The sequence below is a fragment of the Mustela putorius genome, unplaced genomic scaffold, assembly GCF_011764305.1.
Source record: "Mustela putorius furo isolate JIRA1106 unplaced genomic scaffold, ASM1176430v1.1 tig00000596_pilon_pilon_pilon, whole genome shotgun sequence".
Lineage (NCBI taxonomy): Eukaryota > Metazoa > Chordata > Mammalia > Carnivora > Mustelidae > Mustela > Mustela putorius.
In genome coordinates, this window is record NW_025421428.1 from 11,460,383 (window position 1) to 11,480,033 (window position 19,651).

The 19,651-nt window shown below is 53.0% G+C and overlaps 1 protein-coding gene across 1 annotated transcript in view; it reads left to right on the top strand.

The window, feature by feature from the left end:
- Positions 1–4,303, top strand: part of ASS1 (argininosuccinate synthase 1) — a 52,589-nt gene extending 48,286 nt beyond the window's left edge. The window contains exons 15-16 of the mRNA XM_004757114.3: positions 2,513–2,578; positions 3,990–4,303. Coding sequence (XP_004757171.1) covers positions 2,513–2,578; positions 3,990–4,035 — 112 coding nt within the window. The 3' untranslated portion in view covers positions 4,036–4,303. The remainder of the gene's footprint in view (positions 1–2,512; positions 2,579–3,989) is intronic.
- The last annotated feature ends 15,348 nt before the right edge of the window (positions 4,304–19,651 follow it).

Sequence of the window (19,651 nt, forward strand, 5' to 3'; positions counted from 1 at the left end):
TCCCCCCTTCCATCTTTCTAAACACTTTATAAGCCATAAATATAACTGAATCAGTTTAGATCAGTCGGGGTAAATGTCAAATTATCTTCTCTCTTTCTCTCTCTGGCTCTTTCCTCCCTCCCCCTCCGAATCAGCAGCCTCTAATAATCTGCCCAACCCTTCATTAAACCTTACAGCCTCACTCAGGGAGATTAAATGAAGAAAGTAAAAAGGGGAAGGAAAAAAAGAGAGAAAAGCAGGCGCATTTATTCTCACTGTGTCTCCGACCATTTCCCCTTTCTTTTTGATTTCTACATCGCTGACTTGAAAGCCCTTGAGTGACAGCCTCGCAGGGACCAGCAAGGAAGCCGCGAGAGGTAACAGAACTGGAAATGCCGTGGCACAGTAGGTAGAAAGTAACGTAATTATAGAGCAGGTCAGAGCCACTCGAATGAGCAAAAATAAAAGCACAGAGGTTTTCTGTAGACCGTCAGGGGAGGTAAAAAAAAAAAAAAATCATTGTAAACTCTTTTTCCACCACCAACCCCCCCCCCACCAACCACCACCCCAAACCACAGTTTTAAAGAGAGGTTTCTCGGCTCCCAAGAAGCACCTCTGGGAGGCCTTCTTCAGCCTCGCACGCAGGACAAGCGTGTCCCCGGACGTGGGCCTCTCTCTGCCGGGGCCGCCGGGGCTGCCGGGGTGTCCGGGGAGGGGAGCGGGAAAGTTTGTTTTGACAACGTGCGCATGAGGTGGCAGTGAAAAGGCAGATGAGCGTGGAGGGGAGCTGGAAGGGGCCCTGAGCCCTGGCTTCTCCCTGAGCGGAGCACAGGGATCCTTCCGAAGGGGACGGGTGGCTCGGACAGTGGTGGTGCGTGCCACAATCTGATTCACGTGGGGAGGGGTAGGCGTGCTCGTCCAGAGCGAGGTCCCTACAAGGGAGCTGCAGAGGCTCATGCTTAAGTTTGTCTGGCTTTTTCCTCTGCCCCCTGAGGGGTTCCAAGAGGCAGCCCCTCAGGGGTCCGGAAGCTTCGCCCTTCCAGGGGACTTGCTGGTCTACTCCTGGTGGCTTGTTGCCACCTGAGACCTGGAGGGGCCCGCGGAGGTGGGGAGGAGGAAGGAAGGGGTGGGCGTTCATGGGCAGCTTCGCGAGCCCTGTGAAGGTCAGGGCCGGGGCGTGGTGGGGCTAGGTTACCAGAGCCCATGTCCTGAACAAGCTGTAGGACAGCTGAGCGCCGAGACCCCACTTGTTGTAAGAAGTCCACAGTCCACAGAGCCAGCCAGAGGCACAGCCTTAGGGTCTCGGGGGGAAAAAAAATCAGCAGATTCCCCTCTGCCCTCCTCCTCCCCAGTCTCACCTCTCCGAGAAGGCTCCTGAGGCGGCCTTGTCATCGAGAACCTTGAGACTGCTTTGTCCTGAGGCTGGAGTTCTGGAGACGGGAGGACAAGGGGCTGATTCAGAGCAGGATGCGTGAGAAACAGAGGAGGGACCCCTCCCGACCAGAGGCTCGGAGGGTGGCCATGAGGCGCCAGATCTGAGACCACAGTGCCCTGAACTTGTCCTCAAAGAGTTTATCCCAGCCGCGATTAAGGCCGATGGGTGACGGTTTGCTGACATCTGCCGCCCCTGCACGCACCATGGACCCTGTTCTCGTCTTGCTCCTGCTTCCCCGGCACCTGCAGACCATAAGTGCCTAAGAAGGGCCCGTATAAGTGAATGAGTGAATGAAAGACACAAGTCCTCGTGCACGTGTGCCAGGTGTGGCAGCCACATCATTTCCCGTGGGGCCGGCGATAAATCCGAGAGGCCTATTTGGCAGATGAAAGCCCGAAGCTCAGCGAGCAGGAAGGGGTACCCTGAGCTCTGAGGCGGGAGGGGTGGCGGAGCCTGACCGGAAGGACTGTGGTTGGGAAGGGTTTCTCGAAGGACGGCTAAGTGAAAACAGCCCCGAAGGTGAAGGCTGTCGAATCCGGAAGATGGCACTTGTAGACAGGGGGAACATTTGTAACAGTGGCGGCTTACCAGGCCCTTCTTGGGGCTGGCCGGCATGGGGTGGGTGCCAGGTTTGTGGATGGATCTCCGTGCTGGTGGAGCAGGGAACCAGCACTGAGTTCTTCAGGGGTACTGTCACAAGTCCGAGGCTGACCCGGGGGCATCCCGTGGCCTCCTGGTCCTTTGGGCCACTGGATGCCATCAGCTGTTGCTGGAGATGCCTGAAGGCAGAGCTGGCTCACAGGTGTGTCCTCACTGGAGGATTTCAGCCACTGGCGCTGGCTGAGCTTGGATGGAACCCTACCTGCACATCCAGGGAGCAGGGCTGAGGCTCCCTGCTCTCCAGCGCTGGGCACGGTGCCTTGCCCATAGCAGGGCTCCTGAATTGGACAGAAAGCCATGAGAGACCAAAGTTTGGGCCACGCTTCCCAAGATATCTTGGGTACCCACAAGCCTGAGCTGTCATCCCTTGCCCCGGAGAGCCCCTGCCTCCGGAAGCGAAGCCTAGGGTGTGCTGACCGGCTTCTCCTCTCTCCGCAGCATGAACGTGCAGGGTGACTATGAGCCCGGCGATGCCACTGGGTTCATCAACATCAACTCCCTCAGGTGAGCCGCTCCCTCTGGTCTTCGGACCCCCCAGGTGCGGGCAGCAAGCTCTAATGGGGCCTCGGCTGCTCTGACTGCTGTCCCATCCTAGACAAACCCCGCCTTCCCGTCCCTCTGCCCACAGCATCTTCAGTGCCTCCTGTTCTCAGAGGGGCAGAAGGCCTCGCTGGAAACTACCAGAAGCCTGGGTGCTTGGGTTCCCTGTTTCTGGGTCCTGCCCATTGCCTCAGACATTCACTCCCAACCCCTCTGGCTGCAAGAAGGACTCTACCAGGAGCCCTTGCCTGGGCAGGTTTAGAAAGGCAGATGGCCCAGAGGTAGAAATGGACCTCAAAAAGTCATCGGGCCGGAAGGTCCCTCGTGCCTGTCATCATACCTGAGCTACAGATCGAGCCGGAAACCATCCTAGCTATGTGGATGCCCATGGCCTGGTGGGGTAGCACGCGTCATCTGCAGTCACTCTGACCTGGGTTCAGATCCTGGCTCCGCAGGATGGTCTCAGACCCCTTCCGGACCCCTGGGAGCACAGGTGGGGATACTGACCCTAGCCACCTCGCAGGTGTGGCAAAAGTTTGCATGAGTCCGGGGACATCAGCCCGGCACTCAGCCCGGACTCTGGCCTGCTAGAAGAGCTCACGTGCTCAGCCTAGGTGTAGCCTGGGGAGGGGATGGGCACGCGCGAGGGCAAACAGGGTCATGTATGACCACTGGCTATGATACACTAACTTCCAGCCACTCTCCGGGGTTGCACTGAATTCTTACACAAATTTGCAACCCCAGAAACAGGCCCAGAGTGGTTAAGTAAGCCGCCCACAGTCACACAGCTAGGAAGCCTCGGAGCTAAGTCCAGAAGGTGTGTCTGTCCAACTCTTGAGTTCTGAGTCACCAACTTCCTTCTCTCCGGGCTTGGCGTCGGGAAGAAGGCACGAGTCTCTCTTGTCTCCTGAACACATGTCCTGGGCACAGAGCCACCATTTTGTCCCTGGAGCCAAGAGACGCTGAATCCAGCCTGACCTTCCTGGGCGCTCTCCTGCTCCAACAATCACCTCCACCTACCCCGCCTCCTTCGCCCTCTGTATTTTATGACTATAAACCCTTTTAAATGGCCCCGAACACATTGGGTTCTCATAATGGCCTCTTCATCGCTCCCACTGCCAGTTAAATGCTTTGTCTTCAACAATGCCAAGCAATGTTTTCCCCTAAAGATAAATTAATTACATTATCCTGTTTGGAGGGCAGGAGGGGCCAGGGCAGGAGCGGGAACAGAGCGGGAGAAAAAAAAAAGACAACTTCACACACATCTTAACTAACAGCTGCCCCCCGCCACCCGGGTTCTGCCTGAATTAATTGAACGGAGTGCATGTTGTTATTGTTAATTTACATTTTTCTTTGTTTTCAATCGGGTTTACAGGCTGAAGGAATATCATCGCCTCCAGAGCAAGGTCACTGCCAAATAGACCGGCTGACAATGAGGAGCCAGGCCTCCTCCTTTGCCCATCTCCCAAGTACAGGCGCTAATTGTTGTGGTAATTTGTAATTGTGACTCGTTCTCCACGGCTGGCGGCCTGGTGGGGGTGCCAGGCCCCAGCTTTGTTCCCTGCTCCCCGGTGGGGGTGGGGGTGGGGGTGGGGGTGGGCCCGCCCCAAAATGGTCATCAGAAGGAGGGGCTGGGGCGGCCGCAGTGGGGAGATGTAAAATGACAATTAAAAAAAAGGATACACGAGATTTTTGTTTCCTTGTTTCTGCAGCGAGGGCGTGTGTTGTCCGTCTCGCTCTCCCTACACCGACCTTGTGTGTTTTCTGAGTCAAGCGCGGCCAGATGCCTCTTTTCAGGGGAACCTGTTCCTCCGGAAGGATGGGACACTCTCTCTCCCCCAGCAAAACCCTGGGGACCCAGATAGTGGCCCCTGGGCCCACTTAGGAGAGTTGGGGTGACATGCTGGAGAGCTGTCCTGCCGTCGCCCACGGAGAACAACCGGGAATGGCGGCCATGGCGGACCGCACGAGACTCCCCCCACCACAGCACAGTGGCCTTAAGTAGCCCAAGTTGTGGAGGAGGAGGAGCCCCCAGTAAGAAGAAAAGCCTGGACAGAGAACAGAAAAGGACAGGCGCAGCCTTTAACCCATACTCTTGGGGGGAAGCCACCTGGCCTACAAGGTTTCCGCTACTGCACCTCCACCAACCAGCGCCCAAGGCCGCCATGTTGGTTGGCACAGTGACTCCGCCCCCGCAGTCGTAGCTCATTGGACCATGACTGGGCACCTGACCCAAACTGAGCCAATCAGAATTTCACTCCCAGGAACTGGACAGAGGCAAATAGTCGGAAGTGAGCCCAGGTGTACTTAGGCAGGATAGGATGCTCTGTGCCCGGGGAAGCAGAAAGAGGAGAAAGAAGCAGGAGGAAGGTAGGGAAGAGTGGGTTCCAGGTTTAGAAACTCCAGTTCCCATCCTGGTGTGCCCTGTGGTGCTGCTGGCGTTTTGTTTTGGCGACTCCGTGCCCACCGCAGAGTCCAGCGCAGGGCCTGAACTCAGGTTCCAAGATCAAGACCTGAACTTGAGATCAGGAGTCAGACACCCCACTGAGCCCATCAGGCGCCCCAGTGCTGGTGGCCTTAATGGTGGCATTTCTCCATCCGGATCCTGTAAGACACCCTGGGGTTCTCATAACCAGTTGTCATTTAGGGCTTAAGCTTGAGGAGGGAGTTTCTGATTCTTGGAACCAGAAGCATCTTTACTGGGAAGACTCGAGTGCTGGTTATTCTGGGCCCCGCCCTGGTTCTGATCTCTGTACTGCCTTTGTCGGTGAGGGTTTCTTTCCAAACAGGTTATGTCTTGAAAACGTATTTTTCTCTAATTATAAAATTATAGATGAATTACTCGATATTAATTTTGCCAAACACTTTGCTGTACATTTTATGCACATGATCTCACTTGCTCTCCAAAACAACACTGAGGTAGAAACTTCCATCTCCGTTTCGCAGAGGAGGCAACAGATGCTGAGAAATTGATTTGCCAAAGGCCACTCAGCTAGCACGATGACAGCCAAGAACCAAACCCTGGCCTGGCTGACCCCCAGAGCCTTGTTTATGTCCTGAATCATCATAATGGCCTGCATCTTACTAAAAAAATTAAAATCTTATGGCAAAAATGATCAGCCATCAGCTTAGCATCCCAGTTACAAACACTGCTTACACTTAGTGTATTTCTTTATGATCCTATTTTTCTACGCTTATAAATATTTTTGCAGAGTTCTTTAGGTTAAAGTATTTTAAAATCAGATGTTGCACTGTGCTTTAAAATGCTAACACTATGTCATGAATGGTTCCCCACATCATTAAGTCTCTTCTCAAACACAACAGCTACATAATATTCTGCTGTACTGGGGAAAAAAAAAAAAGATTAAGTCACTCAACTTTTTCCCATTTATAGATTTTTTTTCCCCACATCTAAATTGTTCTCCTGACCTTTGTTGAATTGAATGGAGTATTTTGGGTGGTTGGTTTATTAGCTATGCTTTTTTTTTTTTTTTTTTTTTTGCCTTTTTGGTGGATTCTCTGGGGTTTACCTCTAGCTTACCCCAGTCTTCCTTCAAGTAATACCACACCATTTCATGTAGAATATGAGACTCTGACACACAACAACCTTATGACATTTGCCTTTGTGCTCTTATTGTCCTAGGCATTACTTTTTTCAAAACCCCACAGTATGTTGCTATTACTTTTGCTTTGGATTGCCAAGTGTTTTCAAAAGATTACAAATAAGAAAAGAATGGGGTTTTTTTTGTTTTGTTTTGTTTTAAGAAAAGAATGTTTTGTATTTATCCTCATGTAGGATCAGTAATGTTTCTTTCTTCAGTGTTTGACAGAATTGACCGGTGAAGCCATCTGGGCCTGGAATTTTCTTGGTGGGAAGCTTTTAAAGGGGCGCTTTCATGGCTCAGTCTGTTAAGTATCTGCCTTGGGCTCGGGTCATGATCCCGGGGTCCTGGGATGGAACCCCACATCTGGATCCCTGCTCAGTGGGGAGTCTCCTCCTCCCTCTCCCTCTGCCTTCCACTCCCTCTGCTTGTGCTCTCCCTCTCTCTCTCAAATAAATAAATAAAATCTTTAAAAAATAAAGTATAAATTCAGTTTTTTTAAATTCATATCGGGTGTTTCATATTCTCCATTTCCTCTTGGGTCACTTTGGGTAATTGTGTCTTTGGAGGAATTTGCCCATTTCATTTAGGCTGTCAATTTTATGGGCATAAAACCTTTCATGATATTTCCTTAGGATCTCTTTTCCTTTTTTCTCCAAAATGTGTTTACTGGGATAATTTCCCACTCATCTGGATTCAGGGTGCTTTTAGCTCTGCCTCTGTCTAAAGGAGCATCCTTCTGGAAGCCTTGTTTTCCCTCTCATAGGCTGGCGAAGGACAGTGGAGCAGCCAACACTCAAAACAACCATTTTGTGTGTGGCTAAAGATGGTGATTTTGTGGCATTCACACACATGAGTAGGAGTTGGGGCTCTGTACCAGGTGCTCCCTCTGTCCTCTTCCCAAGATGGATGGAGAACGTCCTTTGAGAGGGTCATGTTCTCAGGGGGAAGTCATCATGCTTGGAAAGGCTAATAATCTTTTTAATGCATTAGGACTGATAGTGATGTTCCTCTTTCATTACTTACCTTGGTAATTCGAGTCCTAGTGTGTTCTTGATCAATGTCACTAAAAACTTACCATTTTTTGATCCTCTCTACAGAACGTCTCTTTTTTCTGCCTACTTTTAAGACTTTCTCTTTATCGCTGATTGTCAGCAGCTTGATTATGCGTTGTTATGGTTTTCTTACGTTTAATCTTTTGGGGTTTGTTGAGCTCGAACCTGGGGATTTTTACCAAATTAGGAACATTTTTGGCAGTTATGCCTCTCAGTTTATATACATCACGTCGTTTCTTATCCGCACTGTCTCTATCGTGGATCTCACTTGGCGTAAAATCCAAAGTCCTTACCACCAGCCAGCACCAACTACCGGACACAGAAGTGAGACCACGTGGCTCGTACGATGACAGCAGCTGCCTGAGTGATCCCACACAAGACCAGCTGAAGAATCATCCAGAACAACAGCCTCTAGGCACATTAGAACAAATAAAGTTTGGTTCTATTCCATTAAGTTTGGGTTATTTATAATGCAGAAACAGATCATCAAAATTGACTATGGCCTATCAGTCCCTTCAGGATCTGGCTCCCTACTAGCTCCCTTCCTCACCCCCTTTCACACTTCCTCTCATTCGGTGCAGCCCGCTGTCTTACTTGCTGTTCCCCAAAGAGGCCAGCTCTCCCTGGACCCTCCTCCCGGAGAGAGCTACAAGGCTTGCTTGTTTACCGAGCCCTGACCTGGCACTTGCTGTACCCCTTGCCCTGGCTTTCTCTGCTCCATATCACGTATCACTTGACCTACTAGGCATTGATTTGCTTTGTGTGCCTAATAATTTTTTGTTAGATGCTGGGCATTACTGAGTGTCTCTCCCACCAGGATAGGAAGCTCTGTATGGGCAGAGATCAGATCTGTCTTATTCACAGCTGTGTCCCAGCTGCTGAAACCAAGCCCAGTCCATAACAGGGCTCAGTAAATATTTGTAGAATGAGTGAATATCTACCCAGTCTTCATTAGCACGGAAGCCACAACCCAGGAACTTCAGAAATTTCTCTCTACCCAGTTCAGCTCCCAGTCCTGCTCTAGAAGTACAGGGAATGGTGCTTACGCGTTATGGAGATATTTCAATCCAATCCTCACCCCACAGCCCTGGTCCTGCTTCTTTTCATCTCCTGCCACTCCTGTAACTTCATTCCAGCCACTATCTACAACCTTGACATACCACTGCCCCTGATCTCTCGACCACAGACCCCAACTCCACTGAGAAGTGGGAGGAAACCACCTTAGGGATCTAGAATAGAGTCGCTTGGACACTGAAGGGTTAGGACTCTCAGCCTTTCACATAACACAGATCTGCCACATCTGGGCATGCAGGTGTAGATAAGTGGTCTGGGTTGTTGATAGTTTCAACCAACAGCCCCCAGCTGTTACTAGAACCAGTCTGTTTTCTAGCTACAGACCTTGTTGCAGGGGTTAGTTCATTCGGACTGACTCTGCCTTTCTCGGGGTTATCCTTGGGAGATATCTAGGATATCCTAGACGTTATCTTTGGGACACCCAAGATCCTGTTACCCACAGGCCCCCGGGCCACCACAGAAGTCCAGGTATGTCTGAATGAGGTCATTGACAACACTAGAGATCTGTCTTTAGGCATGTTCCTAGCTCTCAAGTCAATCAGGAAATTCAAGGGGCTCCTGGCTGGTTAAGCATCTGACTCTTGGTTTAAGCTCGGGGCATGATCACAGAGTCATGAGATCCAGCCCCACATCAGGCTCTGCACTCAGTGGGGAGTCTTCTTGAGATTCTCTTCCTCTCCCTCTGCCTCTCTCCCTCCTCACCCTCCCTCCCTCTCTCTAAAATAAACAAAAATATCTTTTAAAAAAATCAGAAAATTCAAAAAGATGTTGGATGTAGATGGGGCTGTCAGTATTTCCCAACCACTGTTTACCTGGGCCCAGCCAGAGTGACCTAGTAGAGAGATACTGAAATTTACAAAAACTTTGGAAAATCATTGGGAAAAAATTCATTTCTCCATCCATATGTTAACCAAAATTCTCTGGTGAATATTTTTATGTTTCTTGCTAGTCATTTTTGCATGTGTACATTTGTTTTCATCTATGTAATGTAATTTGTTTACAGTGCGTACCTGCATATTTGTTTCATTTCTTCCCTTGACAGCATAATTAATTTTCCATATTGTCGATAGACTTCATAACGAACTTGCATTATATTCCTGAAATGGGTAAATCTTGCGTGAGATGTAAATTACATTTTAAAGCTGTTAAAAACAATTATCATTTTGGGGGCACCTGGGTGGCTGAGATGGTTAAGCATCTGTCTTCGGTTCAGGTCATGATCTCCTGGGTCCTGGGATCGAGCCCCATGTCCGTCTCCCAGCTCAGCAGGGAGTCAGCTTGTCACTCTCCTTGCTTGTGCTCGCGCTCTCTCTCACATGAATAAATACTATCTTTTTAAAAAACCAAATGATGTTTTTAATGCAGGAAGGAGAGACGGCTAGTGTTAAAGGATGGGAAAGAGCATGGTCTAGGAAGGCACCGGTTGGAGCCAGTCTCTGGCGGGCAAGGAAGGTGTCTGGCCAGAGGGGAGCAAAGAACTCTCACGAGGCAGCTGTGGACCAGGCAGGTGGGATGAGACCGTGGGGGCAGCTCAGGTACCAGACACAGGCACCCCATACTGAATCCTGACGACTCCTCTGTCCCCTTGAGAACTTGGGTAAGTACTTCACCATCTTGAGCTTTGATTTCTCCATCTGTAGGATGGGTCATAATGGGTCCTTCCTCCCGGGGATATGAGAGGACCCCCCGGGGCATAGGCGAGCTGCTGGGACAGACCCTGGTCTCCCTCCTCAAGCCACACGAGAGCTGTGGCAGCATCAGGGAAGCTAGTCGCCGCCTTTATGTGCACCCTGTGTGCACCGTTCCAAAGGCCTTTTCTCCTCCTTTACACCGTGGGAGATTCGCAATCAGGGTGAGTAAAGGAGGGGGAAGGAGAACTCAGACTTGAGTTCGAATCTTGCCTCTGCACTTCCTAACCCGTGACCTGGCGTGACCTCTTTAGTATTTGGCTTCAGTGTCCTCAACTATCAAACGAGGATAATCATAGTGTCCGCCTCACAGGGGCTCTTTAAGAGGCAGCAGCCGTGGGTGTCAGGGCTCCTGGCTTCCAGCCACGGTTGTTAGCCCATGGAGCATGCCCACAAGGGAAAAGACTCCCTTGATGTGTCTGGCCTGTGACAATTTGACTTTTTGCATTTTACTTATCAGCAGACACTGGCTCAGAGCTGATGAACCCTGGACCCTGACAAGCACCACTTTCTTGTCCTTCAAGGTGGAGGGGGACATCCTCCAGCTGTCCCTAAATGCTCTGCCCTGAACCTTCCTGGGATGGGTTCCGTCTACCTTGCTGATGGCAGGCACCCTGAGAGCCGTGAGTGTGCACACTGTGACCCCGCTCTATCCCCTGGCACTCAGCCCAGGATTTCACGCATCAGAGGTTCTAGATGAAATTACAGTAAATGAATGAATTTCCCCATTCAGCTTAGCTATTATTTTATTACTGTTTCTAAATCCACCCCATCTCTGTCCTCTAGCTCCTGTCTGGGTGGAGGAGGGTTTCTCACCTACAGGATCCTGAGAAGTCAGATGCTGGGATGCTGGACCTCAGTCTTGAGCAAGGACCTCCAGACCCGTTTCATCTCCTGGGGCAGGGGAGACAAGGAGAGATCCAAGCCAGCCACGCCTACCTTCCAGGCCCCCCTCCCTGCTGTTAGAAGAGGCAAAACATTCCTGTTCCAGGCAGAAGATGGGCTGGTTTTGGTGAGACCCAATGCTCGTACAGACTAAAGCACAGCTACACACACCATCAAGTGCACACATCATCGGTGGACAGCTCGATGAGGGGTCTCCACCTGTGTAAGCACCAGTCAGATGAAGACAGGGAACATTTCCAGCCCCCAGAAGGTTCCGTGGTGCCACCATGAGACTCAGAAATCATAGGGTTGGGGGAAGAAAAGACACCTTGCTTCTTTTTTAAAAATCACGGAGACATATTGGGCACATGGGAAAGTGGAGAAAGCTCGAAGCCACCGAGGCTGCTGGTCACCGTGCAGGCAGCAGGGACCACGGAGGGCCTCTTGCTTGCCTGTTGAGAGTTCTGGGCGGTGGTTGGTTCCCCTCCGGCGGGATTTCCTGAATGAGCGAATGAGATAACAAATGAAGGAAAGAGATCGCACCTGCCTCTGCTCTCCACCGATTTCTCCTGAGCTATTTCATTCACGTAGGGGCAGGGGCGGCGTGCTAGAGCGGCCTGCCCCTGGGGCACGGGGTCCGAGGGTGAGCCCCCTTTCTAGTCCAAGTGTTCTGGTGCCTGAACTGCAGAGAAGTAGCAGATGTGAGGAGCTGCCGCAAGCCAGGCTTCCTGGGACGCAGGCCAAAGTCTCAAGTGACAAAGGTGAGGTTGAGATCGTGTCGCGTCCTGCCCCAAAGCTTGCACTCCTGGGCCAAGCGCTGGCCTCAGACTGCCCTCCCCTGACTGCAGCCTCGCGCCCCACCTCTCCCCGTTTCCCAGGCAGACCCTCCTTTCCCATGCGGGCACCTTTGCTCCTGGGAAACCCTGGTCTCCCCAGCCCTTCTTGATAGTAACGAGCACTGGAATAAAGGCCCAGAGCCCAGGCGCTGGCCGGCCCACAGGCCCACCTGGTGGGGCCCGCTGTCGGCCTCACCTGGATCTCCAGGCAGGCCCCAGGCAGCTGCAGGGAGGAGTGGCTGGGCCCGGCGGCCAAGGCCCAGGCCCAGAGCTGATCTGCACGCCTCTCAGGCTGGGGAAAGGGCTCGCCCGGGGTCAGCCCAATCGATATCTCATCTGTGGCTCTCCTAGCGGAAGTGATGGCTATTGGAACATGGTAATGGGTGTTGTCTTGTGGAAGAGACTAATCTTCCCAGCTGTGGAGGGCTCCGCAGGTGGCCCACAGCTCACTGCTGCCACTGGAGCACATTTAAAGCTACAGCAGCCTCACTGCGTCCATCCGGGGTTTCCAGCAACTTCCTGGTGCAAGTCTGGGAGGTGATCCTGACCCATCCTCCAGAGCACCGGTGGGGAGACTGAAGCAGTGATTTGTCCGAGGTCACACACTCAGAAGATGGCCCCAGAAGTAAATTCTGGTCTCCAGATGCCTCATCCCATACAGGGGATGCTGGCCACAGCAAACTCATGGCCATGGACCATATTTGGCCCTTGGGTATGTTGGGGTTTCCCATTGGCTGACTCAATGCTTCTTGAAAACACTGGATTTCAAATGCCATGAAATTTGGCCACAGTCCCTACCGTGCCTTAATGTCTCATACTCCTCCAGCTTGCCTCATTTCATCACCTGTCTGGACTTGGATTAGTAAGACTGAGGTCTTAGCATAGTGGGATGAAGAGGAAGAGAATCAACCTTGTCCCCTGGAGAAGTGGGATCCCTGCTCAGTCTTCCTTCTCCTGGCTCACAAGCCAGGGAGGTGACAGGCTGTGAGCCCTGAGACAGCAAGGGCCACATCTATCTTGCCCACTGTCATGGTGGATGTCCCGTGCACATTTCAAAACTCTTCACTGAGCAGCCACTATGTGCCAGGCCCCGGGGCACAGCAGCCCAGCTAACACAAAGCCCTTTATTCTAATGGCTTCATGGGTGCCTCTAGGAACTTGGCAGTGAGTACTGACCCTCAAATGGTGAAATCCCAGTCACCTGTTACCCTAGGCAGCTCGATGTTGTGGAAATTTGCTGAACTGCCACTAATTTGCCGTGTGGCCTTAGGCAGGCGCCTTAACTTTCTGGGCCTTTAGTTCCCCCATATGTAAAACAAAGGGTCAGAATTTTAACAATTACCAGGTTCCCTTTCTTTTCAAGTGTCCTTTTTATAGCCTGTGAGGTTTCAGAAGCCCCTCATGGAGCTCCCCACTGCTGACAGCCGGGAGAGCTCCCTAGGGCCAAGCCATAGGACTTGAGACATGACACTGGCCCACCTGTCCGAGTTCTGTTCTGGCATCGCTTGGTTATACCAATAGGAAAGGACTCTGGGTTGATGTCTTCTACGCCTTTTAAATTGGCATATTTGACACCGGGAGTGGGATGTTTCTTGAAATACAGGCAGACTCCCAAGTCAGGCCTCTGAATCTGGGGCCCAGAAATGCCCCTGTTTTAACAAGCTCCCTGGTTTACGCTGATGCCCACTGGAATTTGGGAACCACAGGCCTGGCAGATGGAGGCTAACTGCATCCATGGAAAGGGAGGCTTGATATCTGGGCTCCCCGGTGCTTCCTCAGTACCGGTCTGGGCTTTGTGGGAGCTAGGCTGGGTAGAGGGCTGCGAGTTTGATCAGGATTGTGCAGACTCTGCCCGCAGTGGCCAGCCTTTCTTGGGGAAGATAGCCACAGCGTCTGGGACCTTTGAGGGCTCCCTGCACAGCCACAGTAACACCAGCGAGCACAGCGGTTGCCAGAACTCAGGCAGACCTCTTTGAGCCTCGATGTGCTCATCTGCAAAATGGGCCCAAGATAGTCCTTATCTTATGGGGCTCTCCTGAGAAACAAATGATGCACGTACAGAGCTTAAAACGGGCCAGGCTCCTGGTAACTCCTCAGCAAATGAGAACTGCTCCATTATTAGTGCTCATCACAATTCCACAGCAAACCCCTCCACCCCGGCCCCCGCATGGCTCCCCTCCCTCAGCCCCTCCCCCACACCGCGGCCCCGGGGGGTCGGGGGCTTCAATTGTGACTAATCGTGACACCAGCCACCCGCGCTGGGGCTAACAGGGACCCAGCCGGCCACTCAGTTAAGACGGTAATGAAGCGGCTGGGAACAGGAGGCCTTTCCATCTGGGACCCCGGCTGACCCGACTCCTGCCTGAGGTCTGAGAAATCCCTGTGTGCACCCTGCCCCCCATCCCACCGCCCAAAGCCCAGCTGTTTATCCCTGGTGCGATCATTTATTTATATCCATGTTCCCTGGGCACAGATCCCGCCCCCCAGTTCCTGCTGGTTTCCCCTGGTCTTCCCCTGGGCCTCACTCTGTCCCTGCCAGACCCGTTCATGAAGACAGATGTCCAGGGCTGTGGCCCCAATGGAGGCAGCCCCAAGCCCTTTGGCACCACTCAGAGGATGGGGTGTGGGCGATAAGATAGAGGTAGGTGTACGGCTCCCCATTCGTGGGGTCGGAGCGGCCCAGGGGAGACACTCTACAGTTGTGGGTGAGAGATTAGCATACTTGACAGTTCCTTCCTCTTGGTGGGCGACTCGCCCCAGGGAAACAGGGATGCTGTGTTCATTCCATGGTTATTTGTTATACATGCCCCATTTATCCTGTCCAGCTCTGGGTGCTGGAGACACAGGGGAAGGAAACACAAGCTCCCCCACATACCAGATAAAACGTGGTCGAGGAGGAAACAGAAATGAGATGGGGTGTCATTTAGATAGGGGAGTCAGGCAGACCTCCGAGGGGGCCCAGCAGGGGGAGCTATGTGAAAAGTGCAGGGAAGGGCATTCCAGGCAGGGGGAACAGCACGGTTAAGACCCAAGGTTTGAGGAACTAAAGGGGTTGAGTTGGCTCAGGAGAGAGAGGGAGAGACACGTTGAGGCCTTCCGGGTCTTGGACTTACTTTAAGAGCACTGGGAAGTCATGCTTGTTTCCTGTGGCTGAGAAGAGCCAGGTCAAGAGGCAGCCAAGCCATTCCCAAGCCCAAGAGTCCAGCTCTCAGGGATCTAGGCCCCTCGGCAGCCCCAACTCCACTGTCGTGTGCCTGGGGCTCAGTGAGACTGATGGCCCTGCTCCTGGGAGCAGCTGCCCCCCGTGTACCCTGGACAGCCCCCGAGGGGTAGGGTCTCACCAGGGAGCGGGGTCCCTGCTCCTTCTGAGGCCTCCCAACAAGGCAGCTTTGTCTGCCGGCGCTGAGGACCCCAGTGCTCCTCCCCAGGCCCCTGAAAGGCGGCTTTATCTGTGTCCCAGGCCAGACTGCTGGGAAGCGGGCAGACCGCGCGAGCCCATGAAGCCGGGCAGCAGCGGGAGACCTGAGTCCCCGGGCTATCAATGCAGAGAGAGGCTGGGGACAAAAGGGTGCCTGGGTGGAGCAGCAGGTCAGAGCCCGACCTCAGAGGAAGACAAGACGACACAGGCATTCCCATCGCTCCTCACCACCCCTGCAATTTGGTCGCTCCATCGCGTGGTCACTGACATGGCCCTTTGTGCTGTCCCCGTCCTGTGGGAGAAAGGAGGCAGGTAAGGCTGGGGCGCCCGTAACCAGATCTCCTGGGCCCAGGTCCCCACTCCGCTTCTCTGGTCCTGGGAAACACCAGGGAGTGGGAAGGAACAGGTGAGGAGGGCAGCTTTCCACATGAAAAGGAGCTTCGAGAAAGATCTCTGTCCTTAGCCCCCGCTGGGCAGACTGGAGGGAGCGTGAATCAGAAGGAGGACCTGCCGGAAGGGCTGCCGTCCCCTGCACAGACTCTCCCTGGGCCCGGTGTCTGTCTGTCCGTCTGAGCGCGGATAATGGCATTCATGATAATGTGCGACCATGTACACACGCCCATGTGCAGTGACTCCTTGGGGACCATTTCTCATGCCCAGGAGACCCTTTGTGGCACCCGCTAGAGATACATGGACCCCAACCCAAGGCCCCCTGGCACGATGGGAAGGAACAGAGAATTTAAAGGACCACATCGCTTATCACAAGCGAGTCCAATGTTATGTATAACACATGACATCTTAAATCTGCTTGTGGGCACCAGGGCCACCTGTTACTTTAGGGAAACGCCAACCATTGTATAGATGTGGAGGCCCGGAGAGAGCAAGGAGAAGCCCCTGGGCACAGGGTCAGTCAGACAAAGCCCGGGCTGGAACCCAGGCTGCCTCTGGAGGCACCTCGGCCCCGGGGCGGTGGGGGGGGTGCTGTGCGGGGTCCAGCAGGGAAAGCTGACACCACCAGGGGGGCAGATGAGCAGATGGCCCCATGGCCTGCTTTTTTTGTGGCCTCGGCCTGTCTGCGTTGGGCACCGGGGCCCTGGCAGGTGTGCCTTCAGGGCTGGAGGAACCCTGAGGAGGGGGTGGCAGAGGATACCAGAAGGGGAAGTGGGATCTTCATGGAAACCAGACTCAGCACTTGATCCTAGGTGTTGCTAAACCTGTGTACTTGGGGAGCACCCCAGCCTCAGTTTCCCCTCTCTGCTAAACACACAGAGAGGCAGAGTCACTCACCCACATCCATAGAGCAAGTTGGGGCAGAAGTGGGATTGGAAGCCAGGTCTGTCAGACTCCAGGGACAGCGGGCTGAGTACCTGGGAAGGCGGTGGGGGTCAGGGAGCAATGCTGGGAGGGACACCCAAACCCGGTCAGCCCCCGCCACACCCACCTCCCCTCTAGCCCCCCAGCGACCATGACAGTGTGAGATTTCCAGAACAGAGACTGCATCAGTTCTTGCCCCTCCCCCACATGAGCCCAAACCCTCCCGAGACTCCTTAAGGCTGGCGGTGCTCCTTGCCACCCATGGGTCCCAGCCCACAAGCTGTGCAGACCCCTTTGAATTTTGTCTGTGAGCCAGACTGACCTATTTGCAGCTTGTCAAAAGCACTGCCACCAGCAAGCTGGGCCATGGCGGGTGGGGGCCGGGGGAAGGGGTATGGGTGGGTTGAGTCTAGCCCAGTTGCCCCACTGTCAGATGCGCCATGAACCTTATCCCTCAGAGTCCCTCCAGCAAGGAGGAGGCATAGAGAGCTCCACGCCAACCCAGAAGTCTGTGGTGTCATTTTATGACCACCAAGGAGAGCAGACAAACCCAGTCTGGTCAGGGATGCTGGGCATCTAGCCCCAGCATCCCCTTCCTCGCCTCCCCTGCCCCCGTCCCCGCTATCCTCAGTGGAGGCAGCCCCAGCCCCAGATTTCCTAGGGCATGTTAAGATCATGGATTAGAGCCATCTCTGAGGTCATGAGGTCATGGCAGTTTCTCATCCATCTCTTTGTCTCTCCCTTGGCTGCAGCCCTTTGCCGGGCCAGCCCCCCAGAGCCATATCAGGCTTCAGCAGCCTGCCCCCTGCCTCACTCCCAAGCTGAGCCCCAAGGAGCCAAAACACAGCGCAGGGCTTTAAAATACCGCCCCTGGGGCGATTTACCAGCAGGGGAGATGCCCAAGCCCTGACCTCAGGAGGGGCGACATAATGCATCTCCCTGGTTTAGCAGGATCAATGGTGCTGTGAAAAACAGCCCCACGTGGGCCAGTTAGGACAGCAGAGAAGGACCCCTTCCCCGGAGGCCCCACGCTGACAGCCACTGAGCTGGAGTCTGTGTGCACGCACAGACTTGGGACATCTCTGGGCTTGTCCACTGCTCCACGGAAATGTCTCAGGCATAAGCCTGCAACAGCCCAGATTATGGAGTCCAGCTGCCTTGGTTTCAGATGGGGAAACTGAGGCTGGGGTGCTCTTCAAGTTCACAGAGCAAGTTCAAGGAGGTTTCTGGATTCCCCCTGGGGCACGCATCCTGCTCAGCTCTTTTGTCTTCTCCTGTGAGCCAAGGTGGCAGTCATGGTATTTGGGATGTCACTGGCATTTTGAAAGGCCAAGCTTAGGCTCTCTCAGAGCCTTCAAGCTGGACCATAGTGGACCCACCACACCACCAGGGTAGAGCTCCCTGCCTTTGATTCAGGTGCAGCAGAAACCAGACCTTTTGGACAGTCTCTGGCTCAGCCATAATATCCCGCCAAGACCAGAAGCCAGAGACATCAAGCTATCCCGTGCTCAGAGGTCCTCGTCCCAAAAAGAAGAGCAGCCTTTATTTAGGGAGGAAGGTTGCCGAGAGCCAGAAGGCCCTGAGTCCAAATTTTCTTTAGTCCTCATGTGACTGGGATAGAAAATCAGGGCTGGCGACCCATAATGCTGGCCACTGGAATTTTTTTTTAATTAAAATTCTTTTAAATTTAGGCATAAGATACGTACAGTGAGTTGCACAAAGCTTAAGTGTGAAGCTTGGTGAATTTTTACTATTTAATACCCCCCCAAATCCAGACATAGACTATTCCCAGCATCCCAGAAAGCCCCTCCTCCCCGCTCCCAGTCACTCTCCCTCCAAGGGTATGTTAGTCACCTCCTGCTGTGTAACAAATGACCACAAATCAAGCAGCTTTCCACAACAGTCATGTAGGATCCCCCAGTTTCTGCGAATCAGGAGTCTGGGCACGGCTTCCTGGGTCCTCCGCTCAGGGTCTCCCAAGGCTTCCGCCAAGGCGTCAGCTGGGCTGCGCTCCTTTCTGGAGCTCAGGGCTGTCTTCCAAGATCTCATGGCTGTTGGCAGAATTTGGGTCCACACAGTGGTAGGACCGAAGTCCCGGTTGTCCCGCTGGCCGTCAGCCGGGGGCTGCTTTGGCCACGTGGCCCTCCTCCCAGGCAGTTCACACTCCTACAAGCCAGCTGGAGAGTCTGTTTAAGGCTTCTGCATGATGAAGTCCGATGTACCCTCAGGATGAACTGAAAAGTAAACATACAGAACCTCCATTACACCTGTAAAACTCCTCACCTCTGTCAAGTGCTGTGGTCTAAAAGCAAGTCACTGATCCCATCCATAGTCAAGGGGAAAGGATTACACCAGCCGTAAACATGGGGGATTGGAATTACAGGGGGATCACTCTAGGGTCTGTTGCCACAAACAGTGATGACTATTGTAAGGTCCATCGCCATCAGCTAGAACTCCCCGCCAAAGAAAGCACACAGCGTCTTGGCTTCAGTCTCCTCTCCCTCCCTCAACCCTGCCTCTGTGAGATCTGTCTACCTGTTGCCCGTGTCTGCAATTTGTTTCTTTTCACAGCACCATAGTGTTTCAGTAGGGGAATGCACCATTGATGGCCCCATCTTCTGCTGGTGGATATTTGGGTGGGGTCCACTTTCTGGCTATAAACACGAGCTGCTAGCCTGTGAGATTCTTGCCTGGATTCTAGAACAGCAAAAGGACATCAGTGGAAAAACTGGAGAAATCAGAGTAGAACCTGCAGCTTAATGAATAATAGTGTACCAATGGTAATATCTTGGTTTGACAAATGGGCCATGGTTCCACAGGAGACATTAACAAGAGGGAAACCAGAGGAAGAGTGTAGAGAAGCTCTCTGCCCTCTCCTTGCAACTTTTATGTAGATCTGAAGTTATTCCAAAATAAAAACTGTATTGAAGAAGAAAATAAATCAAGCTTCTAGGAAGCGTCTGCTACTGGCCATGGTAGAGAAATGGGCACACAACTAGCCTTCCCACCATAAACATTCAGGAAATTGGGCAAAATGTATGAGGCAGCTATTTTCAGGCAGGGTGAGACTGTAATCCTTGTGAGAAGGGAGACCCAGGAGCCCTATAGTCACCTAGCTCTCTGCCTGGGGCCAGTTTCCCAAGCACAAATCAGAGAGCAGAGCAT